Consider the following 12,163-nt stretch of genomic DNA (forward strand, 5'->3'; position numbering starts at 1 on the left):
GTGGTGTGGCACGAGTGATGAATCTCAGACAGTAAACTAATGCTTCACTTTATTTATGATGTACTGACACAAAGGACAAATGATTTACAGTGTGTTCTTTGTCACATCCATACACTCAGGCTTTGCTTTGGTGAGTCTGCTGTAGACATGCTGTAAAACAACCAGCTCACAGGAGTCATTTTTTGCAGATCAAACATTGCGCTTTATACTGTACAATGTTTATTGTCGAATGCAGTAAAAACCTAAAGTCGCAGTGCTCTTTATACAATTTATGATGAAACTTCATGCGAATGTAATGGTTTTGCCATTCTATTACAGATTTTCACTTTTTTTTTCATTTAATTCTATGAAATGCCCCGTCTAAATTGGCATATATATATATATATATATATATATATATATATATATATATATATATATATATATATATATATATATATATATATATATATATATATATATATATATATATTAGGGATGGGAAGATTAATCGATATGTATCGCTACGCGGTCATGCGCATGCACGATGCGAGTGCATCGGTTGAGCAGCAGAGGATGAATGAAATTTTGGAAGCAAATCGAGATGTATCGGTTTTTGCGAGATGCATCAGTTTTTCCAAGATACAGCTTATATTTTTAATATAGAATGTATTTTTTATTTATTAACAAGTGTTGTCAACCTGTTTGTGGCGCATAATTTAATCGACCTACATAAAGTAAGCCTTAGCAACGGATTTGCGGATGTGTACACTTACACTACAACTGTATCAGGTGTGCGGATGAAGCTAGTGGTGCGCCCTCAGAAAGCGCGAGAAGCAAAACAAACATTTTATTCCCCACTGAGTTTTAAATCTAAAGTATGGCAACATTATGGATTTAAGGATGGACGGCTTGACAGGACAGATGCAATTTGCAAAATGTGCCGCGCTGTAAAATACGCGGGCAGTACGACTAATCTGAAATCTCACTTGAAGCGGCGCCACGGTGTTGTTGTGAAAGCATCTTCCAGTGTTCCTGCATCCCCGGCTTCCTGCACTGCTTCAACTGTAGCTACCAGCTCCAAAAGTGGTGAGAACAGCATTGCAAGTTTTTTTTTCCATGCGCAACAGTTTTGTGCGCTCTACGCCAATAACGGATGTTACTGCATTGTTCATCTGCAAAGATATTCAGCCTAGTGTCACGGAGAACGAAGGTTTTAAACACCTCCTCCTGTTAATTTTTATTTAATTATAATAATAATAATAATATTAATAATAATAATGACAAAAATAATGGGTGTCACGGTGGCACAGTGGTTAGTTTGACCACCTCAAAGCAAGAAGATTGCTGGTTTGTTATATTTTTATTAGCCTGTTGTTTACAGTGACAGTGATGTTTCAAAGCAGCATAACACTGCTAGTTCACGACCTTAAGTTTTGAATATTCAGTGGCAAAATATATCTTTGTAAAACTTGTTTTCATAGATGAAAAGTTAAATCACAATTCTTGTTGTGCAATGCTAAACCTTTATGTTGAAAGAGTGCAAATATATATATATATTTTTTTTTTAATATATATTGCACTTATACATTCTGTTTATCTTGAAAATCCTTAAATAATATGTGCTATATGTTTTAAAATGGCCCTCTACTGTAAACCGACACTCTGGCTCTGAGAGAAGAGCCAGTTTGTAAAAAAAAGTCATGGTTTTGCTTTGTTAATAAATAATCAAACTCATTCAATGGCACAGCATCCTCTTTCACATAATCTCATAAACTTGATCTAATTAGTTAGTGCTGAATTATCGCATTGTATTGGATATGGGTGTGAATCGTATCGTGTTGCATCGCAATATGTCACAAATGTATCGCTAATATATCGGATCGTATTCTTTGTATTCTTTGATCGTATTCGAGATGCGTATCGGATCGGCATTATAGCTTAGATGCCCAACCCTAATATAATATATATATATATATATATATATATATATATATATATATATATATATATATATATATATATACTGTATGAACTGCCAACTTGTCCAGCATATGTTTTACACAGCCCTTTTATAGATGCCCTTCCAGTTGCAACCCATCACTGGGAACCATGCATACACACTTATTTACACATATACTACGGACAATAAAGCTTACCCAATTTACCTATACCGCATATCTTTGGGAAACTGCTACCCACTGCGCCATAAATATATATGGAAACAAAAGTATTTTACATTCAGTCGTAGAAATATGTATGAATTTAAAAAGGAGGTATGGCACCAAACTACGCCCCTAAACTAAACCGTCATTGAGATTGTACCAATTCATACAAATGAGTCACTAAATCAAAAAGTTACGATTTGCCGTGAGATTGTGTTGAAGTGGCAGATAAGCATAAATAAATATGAATATATTCACAATGGACAAAATGTTTTATAGTCCCTGGAAGAGCTGGATGTTTCACCGGTTGTTACCGGTTAATAACATACCTTGGAATTTCGTAACTGACCAATCAGTATCAAATATTCCAGAGAACAGTGTAACACAGATCATGCACATAAATAATGTTTCGTTTCTTCCACAAACCGATTGTTTCACAGCTTCTGAGTAAATTTTAAGGAGTCTATTTCAATGATCTAGTTGCAAAGTAGGTCATTATGTGTGTCCAAATCCCCTTTTGCTATTTTAATAAAGGAAAAATATGATTTGCGCCACAACACATGGTCTAACAGGGTTGAGCTTATTCTCTTACTGAGTTATAGGTGTGTTTTGAGAATATACCAGGCAGAGTCTCATCTCCCATTCCCTTTAAGAGTCAGTTGCTTCATGCCATAGAGCACTTGCTATTTACTTGGCGGAATTTGTGAGTGGAAAAACTGAACACTTCACTAGCAGGAAAACAGTTAAACAGATCATCTGCAGTAAGGATAAAAATGAGCCTCCTCCAATCGGCCTTTACTTTCACTTTCTTTTTCTTTCTTTCATTGATAAAGAAACAGTGTTGTACACTCCACTGAAGACATCTATTAGTCTACATAATTAATTTAGTTTGTTAAGCACAAATATTTGTTTCAAAACTATTTCTAAATTCAGTTCTAATTTCCAGTAACTGAATAAATTAACAATAACAACAAAGTGTGGTCCGAAAACAGACTTATATCCAAACACACGTGCTATGCCCTATATAGTCCAAAACCTGACAGGTGAACAAATCTAAGCTTGTTAAAAAAAGTAATAATAAAAAATATAAATATGCATATAATAAATAATGCTACTAATAATAATAATAAGATTATACAAAAGCAAATTGCCGTAAATAAACTGAAAAAAGCCCCCCAGATGAAGGCATGAAAGCAGTGGTTTTTATATTTATGTAGTAAGTGATCATTTTTGTGACATTTTATTAATTTAATTCTTTTTCATTATTAAAGATATTTGTGTATCATGCAAACTCAACATAGAAATGCCAACCGACCCAGCCGAGGCTTGAACCAGTGACCTTCTTGCTGTGAGGCGATCATGCTACCCACTGCGCCACTGCGTCGCCCTATGACTGCAAATGCATTCGCTATTTAAACAGTGTGGCACAAAACGTCAAAATGAAACTTGCGTCAAGCTGAAACTAGAAAATAACATTTGTGCCGCATTGCGCCGGATGTATGGTAGGGCCTTAAGTCTCTTTAAATCTCTCATCATTCCCTGTGATCTTTCTAGTGTACTGCAAGTCAATATGGTGCAAACCAATGACTAAATAAACTTTAAGAAACACATACTAGCAAACTCTAGCAATCTCTCAGGGCCAGAGAAAGAGCTGGGCTCATTCGCTAGATAAAACAGATCAGGCTGCGTTTCAGAGTGTTTTCTCTGGACAATTCTCTTCATCCCAAATGCCGGAGTACACTATGTGACAGTGATTCACGACGCAGACATTCAGTCATAAATCAGCCCCTACTTGAGGAAAACTCATGGCTTTCTGCTAAAGTTTTCAGAGATTGCTATATTTCACACGTCTCCTTCATTCTCAAGGGTTTGTTCACAACATTTTTATGGTTTCTATCATGCTTATAATTTGTTCAGCCAAGAGATCCATCATTCTGCATTACAACAGAGTTTTAAGGACATCGCAAATGCTGAGAGCAGCAGGATATTTTGGGTCATTTTCTTGGTGAGGGTGTCGAGATATGAGTTTTAAAGTGATGCATTGTGTACAAAATGAACACTGATCACCATTATTACCCATTTTAATAATTACATTAGGAAAATATTATTTGCATCACAAGTTTTCTAATACGTTTTGCGTAAATATGCAAACGGCGCATTGACATAATTAAATATGCACTCATTTGCATACATTTACAGAACGAAAATTGGATGAAGTAAGGTATAAAATTCATGCTTTGTTCGGACATTAGAGTCAAAGGTTTTTATATTTTGGATTTCTCTTTTTTTAATCACCCTATAATACTGCAAATACTTCAAACAGCCAAAAAAAACTTTTCACAATTTGTAGAATGAAATAATGTATATAATGAAGCATATTTTGTGTGATTGAAAAAAATACTTCACAATATTGATATAATACTGAAGTTTGGTGCATGTGAGTGCTGTTGAAGTGCAGATTTATGGCTCAATGAAGGAGAAAATGTACTATAATTAAAATCTACAGACACAATTCAATAAAGAGTGACAAAACAAACATTATATAATTCTTTTTTTTCAGATGTTTTCTTTATATCAGATGGAAAAAGGGCTTTAAAAGCAAGTACTATCCTCTCTCAGAAAGTGGGTCTGGGCAGGTACTCACTCTTTTGTTAAATGCACTCCTCCTTTCAGGCCACTGTTGAACACTCCTTTCCCTCTTCCTCCCGCTAAAATCTGAGCTTTCAGCACAATCTCCTTCGCTTCTGAAGTAACAAAAGAGAGAGAAAAAAATGTTAGATCCCAGAGAAAGGCAAAAAACATACATTGTGGTGCTTATGTGGATGATTCAGGTTCAAATCTAGTCTGCAACCATCTCAATTTCTCCTTAAGAGACAATAACCTCAACAAACTTACAGACAAACAGGAAGGAAAAACAAAAATGAAATTGAAAGAGAAGTTGGTGGTAATTTGATATTAAAAATTACATCAATCACCACAGGCAGGTTTTGATTTTTGATGACGCATCTTAGCAATTCTGCCATAATTTCTTTCATCAGGGAAACATTTCTGAGATGAAAGGACACGGCTAAGGAAATAATAGCTTGTCATGAGACGCTGTGTTGAAACATTCAATCTGTATTGTGCTATATGAATCATTTTGAATGATTTTGACATAAGAACCATATACTGTGTGCTTAAAAATAAGAGACTGATATATTACATGGTTTCATCAAGTTAAATTTGAGACTTTTAAAAACTTTTATAAAACCATTATGAATAACATTTCAGACTTATACATACATATTTAATGGCCTGATTTAAATAAATAAATAAATAAATAAATAAATAAATAAATAAATAAATAAATAAATAAATAAATAAATAAATAAATAAATAAATAAATAAACAAATAAATAAAAAATCTAGTTATTTTTAGCTGCATAATTTTTAAAAGGGCCATGACACCCCCCACTTTCGGTTAAAGTCTACTTCAGAATTTTTTCAAAGATGCATGATTAATGGGCGTGGAGCTCCGCGAGCATAGGGCAGGAGTGGGCGTGGCCAGCACGGGAGAAGGGGAGCGAACAACTGTTGTTGACAGTTAGCTTACAAAATGAGACACAAACCGTGAGGAGACGCATGAGTTTATAGTTCACAAAGTTAAAATGCAAAGAAATAAACAGTAATTTAATGCCCTGCTACATTTATTATCCGTAATTTCATATACACATAACCACAATTTATATCAATATAAAGATTATTGTGTCATGTAAACACTATAAATGAGGATTCTCCCTCGATCCCCGGGTATAAATTATAGATCTTAATGCAGACTCAGTGCAGCAGGTCTCCTGACCGGCCTATTTTAATCATTAGCCCTGCTGGTAATATTGAGGATTTAGGCAAACACAGCAGCACGGTGTTGTGTCTGAATCAGGGGCGTTGCTAGGGTCGAAAGGGATAAGGAGCTTAGCCCGAAGGAAGTTATTTTTTTTTTCAGTTTTCTTCAAAATAGGGTGATGTGGGCATTGTAGCACTTTAAAAGGATGTAATGCCTGTTTTATTCATACTTGAGCAGAAATTGCATATATGCCTCACAAAAGTAGTAGAACATTTTAGGAAATCTCTAATATGGGTGAAGACATCCAGATATTGCTGTAGTAGAATGACAATAAGATCTGAATAAACATAAAAAGGGTTTAACTGATCATTTACACGACTGAGACAATAAATGTTTTATAAAATAAAATAACATTTTATTTTATTTTTTAAATATTTCCCAAATGATGTTGAACAGAGCAATGACATTTTCACAGTAGCCTATGTCTGATAATATTTTTCTTTTGAAGAAAGTCTTATTTGTTTTATTTCAGCTAGAATAAAAGCACTTTTACATTTTTATAAAAACATTTTAGGGTCAAAATTATCAGCCCCTTTAAGATATATATTTTTTCCCTATAGTCTACAGAATAAACCATCATTATACAATAACTTAATTACCCTACTCTGCCTTTAAATGTCACTTTAAGCTGTATAGAAGTGTCTTAAAAAATGTCTAGTCTAATATTATTTACTGTCATCATGGCAAAGATAAAATAATTCAGTTATTAGAGTTGAGTTATTAAAACTATTATGTTTAGAAACGTGTTGAAAAAATATTCTCTGTGTTAAACAGAATTTGGGGAAAAAAATAAACAGGCTAATAATTTAGACTTCAACTGTATGTGTTCTTCCAACCATTTTAGGTATTTTCATAAGAAAGTCGATTTATAATTCGATGCTAACTGACATAGCATGTTACAGTAGAATATAGCTTTATAATAAGCTAAATGCATGAAACTGATGTGACTGGCTATATCATATAAATATGCCAAAATATCTATATCATATCTAGAAAGCTAGTACAATTTACATTTTTTGACTAATTCGCATGTATTTAAACTACACACATTTTATACTGTGGAAACAAATAGTTCATCAGTAGTTACAACTAATCAGTTTCGCGAAAGAGTTGTATTATTACCTCATAGCTTCAGCTCCTCAAAATAATGAATGAATGAAGTGCAGTGGCATTTTTTAACACCATGTGACAACAGAGCCACTCCCACCTGCCGGTAAAAACAGGTACTGCTGAACAGCTGATGATTTAAATACCTGACACAAACGCTGCGTTAAGTGGAACGTTCGTGATGTATGTGGTAATTTTCAGTACTCAGATAACAAAATAAATGTTTACAACATATTTTTATTTAAGTGCAACATATTCCAAAAGATCAGGGGCTTTTGAAAATACATCAGGGGCTTAAGCCCCCAAAGCCCCCCCCTCGCAACGCCTCTGGTTTGAATGTGAACGAACTCCTGATAAAAGACAACGGCTTTGCTGTATGATCGGCCCTGACAAGTTCAAGTTCATGAACGGCTACTGCATGCCGTGGGTCCGTGTCTCACAGCTTGCTTGAAACTGGCAGGTCTGCCTTGCCTTCGGAAAGCACGTGCTCTCATAAATAATAAAACAGCCAGCTCTTCTCATAGGATAAGAAAACTCCGCTATGAATAATAATGAAAAACCGACGCGTCATCATTGCACTAGCAGTACTGCGCTACGTCGCCGATTTTGATCCCGCCCCAAAAATCATTTTAAACCCGGAAGCTGAAATTAGCTGACAAAAGCTCAAAATTATCCAGTTTTCCCCACAATTAAAGTTGACAGGTGCTAACATTGTCTTTACTGATGCTCAACACACACACATCAATATATATAAATATATAAACTCATTGCATACACGCATTTTATTTTTCAACATAACTTTTTTTTTTTTTTTCAAAGAAGTTTTAAAAACTATTATAAATTTAATGCAGAACAGTGTCCAGGTCAGTGTCCCCACCAGCTAGCTACAATTACATGGAAAACATTTAAACAAATAGTATTGTTATGAAGGCAATTTAATCATATTGGTAAATAGAGTTTAAAATGTAATATTTGTTAAAAGTTCTACTGAGATAGATTGCTGGTGGTTGGATAGGTGATTGGGTAGCTTTACATGGAAATAGGAAAAGGAATACCTGTTTAAAATGATTCAAGGTTCAAATACAACACAACATTTCAGTCAATGTAATGATTTGCAAGGTCTAAAATTTTGTTTTGAAAATTTTTTCTTTGTTTTTGAAATTAAAACCTATATTTAAGACCTTGTGGAAACCCTTTAAAATATAAAGTAGAAAGAAATATAAAGAAAATATAAAGAAGAAAGAAAGAAAGAAAGAAAGAAAGAAAGAAAGAAAGAAAGAAAGAAAGAAAGAAAGAAAGAAAGAAAGAAAGAAAGAAAGAAAGAAAGAAAAAGCAAATAATTAAAATAAACATTTATAAAATGTCTTTATATAATTATTTAGATTTTTTTTTATAATTTATATAATTTATCTTATCAGGAATAACACATATACCAAATTTTTGAATTACCAATAAATCAATCAATATATATATAAATAAATAAATAAATAAATATATAAAATCAAATAATTAAGTAGATAGATAGATAGATAGATAGATAGATAGATAGATAGATAGATAGATAGATAGATAGATAGATAGATAGATAGATAGATAGATAGATAGATAGATAGATAGATAGATAGATAGATAGATAGATAGATAGATAGATAGATAGATAGATAGATAGATAGATAGATAGATAGATATAGTTATAGATAGATAGATAAATAAATCGGTCACATGTCCACAGCATTTAGCAAATCTCTATACCAAAACTATAAATTATGAAATACAGAATAATGGCACATGGAATAATAACTTCACCTAAAGTCATTATCACTGTTACATGATCATAAAGGAATTCAAAAAAAAAAAAAAAAAAAAAGATGAACCAGCGTGTCCTGCAGGCATCTCGGCAATAAACATGAAAAAAAAGGGAGTAAATTAAATTGAAAACACAAGCGGAGGAAGTGCAGATGATTGACAGGTGCTGAAAAGCAACAGTCTCTGTGAAAATGTAAAAGTTGATTACAAAAATATTTTTAGTCAATTCAATCTTGAAGAGGATTGGAATAAATATTCATAATAAACAGATATTAAATATTGTACCCTATATGCATTCCAATCCACGTACTACTTCCCTCTCAAAACCTTTTGTGAAGGAACATACTATATTCAGTTGCATCCATTATTTCATTTGGGCTAGGTATGAAGAATATCTCTACATATGAAACAGTAGTGCAGATCATGTTCATCTGAAAAAAAAAATATAAAGAAATAAATCAATTTGTCAATGTATACAGAGGCAAGTTATTAATGTGTAAGCACTAGCTGTATATCCTTGATTATGAACAACAGGGAGGTAAAACTGCATGTGGGGTATATATACTGGCTCTAGGTCTGCAGTCTCCTGCTACTCTGCTGTTGTTGAAGAAATGGTAGAAGCTCAAATGGCTGTTATGCAGACCTGAAGCTGAGCAAAGTGGCACACAGCAGTGATCTGAAAACTATGTTGGAGAAAGTTACTTTTAAAAGTAATATATTAAAATAGTGTGCTACATCAAATTGGTTACTTTAAGAAAAGTAATGTGTTATATTACTTTTGCATTATTTTTTGTAATCTGAGCTGGCCTTTGTAAAGTAGTTTGTAATAATATATATACAAATACATAAAATAAAAGAACATGGTAGCACTTTACAATAAGGTTGTATCTGTTAATGTTAGTTAATGCATTTACCAGAATGAACAAGCAATGAACAATACATTAATCACAGTATTTATTTGTCTTTGTCAAAGTTAGTTAATGAAAATAAAGTTGTTCATGTTGGTTCATGTTAATGAGCATGAATTAAAATTTTAACAATGCATTAGTAAATGTTGAACGATGACTATATAATGATGAACAAGTGTTATTCATAATTAGTTCATGGTAGTAAACGTTAACGTTAACTAATGCAACCTTGTTAAACCTCACGTTGAAGGAAATGTAAATTCACATCTGTACACTTGAGCTTAACAAAGCCTTCAGCTGTGCTCCTTTTCTTAAATGCATGTAGAACACTAGAAGCTCTTTAGCTCTGAATATTCAGTTTAAATGCTATTCTTTTTGAGGGATCCTGAATCTGCTTTTGTATAAGATGAGCAAATACATGTTCACATAAAACGTGTAAGTATCATTTTTAAACACAATGTACACAATACATCTGCACTTTCTCTCAGTACAACAGAAGATAATTTATCATTTTCTATCAGATGGAGGTTCATATCTGGTCACATGTCCACAGCATTCAACAAAGCTCTACACAAAAACAATGAATTACGAAATACAGAATAATGGCACATGAAGTAATAACTTCACCAAGTCACTGCTACATGATCATAAAGGAATTCAAAAAAAGATGAACCAGTGTACCCTGCAGGCATCTTGGCAATAAACAAAAGAAAAGGGAAGAAATGAAATTAAAAACATAAGTGCAGATCGTTCCAGTGAATATTGTGGGAAGACAACAAAAAAAATCATTATCTTGAAAAAGAAAGATATATATTTTCTCTGAAATGAAAAAGTAACCTCACTAGTTACTTGGAAATAGATTCCATATCTTGCATTACTAATGTATAATGTTGTGCTCACACCAAATCACAAATGTAAGTACTTGAAAAGATTTACTTAGATTTATTTGAGTGGATTACATACAAAGTAGAGCTGCACGATATATAGTTTCAGCATCGATAACGCAATGTACGCATCTGCAATAGTCACATCGCTGGATCTGAAATATCGAATTGGTGTTATAATTGACCAGGAGCCACATATGAGAACACTCATGATTTGTCCTGTCATTACAACGTTTTACCACAACAGTACCAAAACATTATTATTATTATTATTATTATTTAATTATTTAAATCAGTTTAAAGTATTCAGGTATAAGAAATTACATTTCTAACTTTAACTTAATCTATCAAAACAACTTTCAATAATGGCCCAAAAACTGGTACACATAAATTTATAAGTTAGAGAAAAATCTTAAATACAATATATATATATATATATATATATATATATATATATATATATATATATATATATATATATATATATATAAAGGAAAAATCAAGAAAATAAAAAAAAATTGAAGTTTTTAGTTTTAATATTTTGCTTGAATTTAATTGCTTTGTCTTTCAATTTCTAAAGAGGTTGGGTGAATATACGTTTAATAAATATTTTTTGTTTAAATGCACCAAAATACATTGCCTATATTCAAAATGGGATGTGTTCAATTATGCTGAGCACTGCATATGATGTAATCTACTGTTTTTTTTTTTTGTTTGTTTTTTTTTACAGCATAAAAAATAACTGTGTATCTGAATATTGCTGGACTTCCAGAAAACCATTGAGCACTGTATATTTTATTTGTACAGTATATTTGCTCTATTGTATTTCTCAATGTTTGTGATTGGTTTATCATATTTTATGTAGATGCACTCCTTTACAAAATCATCTTGATTCTACAATGCATCTAAAACTTTTAATTCTTTCTAAATAGACCGTGACGTGTTTGTGACGTATGTATACTGTTTCCGGGTCCAAGCTGCCATTCATTTGAGTGGAGAAATCATTTGTTTATGATCACGTTTTATTCCTATCACACATTAAAGTTAATTTTACATACAGTCATAGTGTACACAACAATCTCTGGGCTTGCTGCATAACAAATATCAAAATTTTAACAATTTATAAAACAATGAATCACTTTCTGGCCATCGGATATTAGGCATGGACATTGATATTGCGATCGTGACTTTCGAAAGTATTAAATCGCTTTGTAAACGTTTATTATTACCATTTCATGAATCTCCCCATTCAGTTGAATAGAGTGCTTGGACCCGGAAGCCGCTCCGCGTGACGTCACATTTAACAAGCGGATTCATTTAATCCGGTGAAATGATAGACTCTTATATATATAGATATATTTAAACATAAAATATTGTAACATTGTCATTGTCAATATTGTCATATAAACATAAAATGTTGCATGGTCAGTT

The 12,163-nt window shown here is 32.5% G+C and overlaps 1 protein-coding gene across 3 annotated transcripts in view; it reads right to left on the reverse strand.

Moving 5' to 3' along the window:
• suclg2 (succinate-CoA ligase GDP-forming subunit beta) overlaps positions 1-12,163 on the reverse strand; it is a 239,884-nt gene that overhangs the window by 145,350 nt on the left and 82,371 nt on the right. For 2 of the 3 annotated variants that reach the window (NM_001386309.1, XM_073915499.1), the window contains 1 exon segment: positions 4,789-4,888. In NM_001386309.1, the coding sequence (NP_001373238.1) occupies positions 4,789-4,888 (100 nt within the window). 3 annotated transcript variants of the gene reach the window in all.

The sequence above is a fragment of the Danio rerio genome, chromosome 11 (genome assembly GCF_049306965.1).
Source record: "Danio rerio strain Tuebingen ecotype United States chromosome 11, GRCz12tu, whole genome shotgun sequence".
Lineage (NCBI taxonomy): Eukaryota > Metazoa > Chordata > Actinopteri > Cypriniformes > Danionidae > Danio > Danio rerio.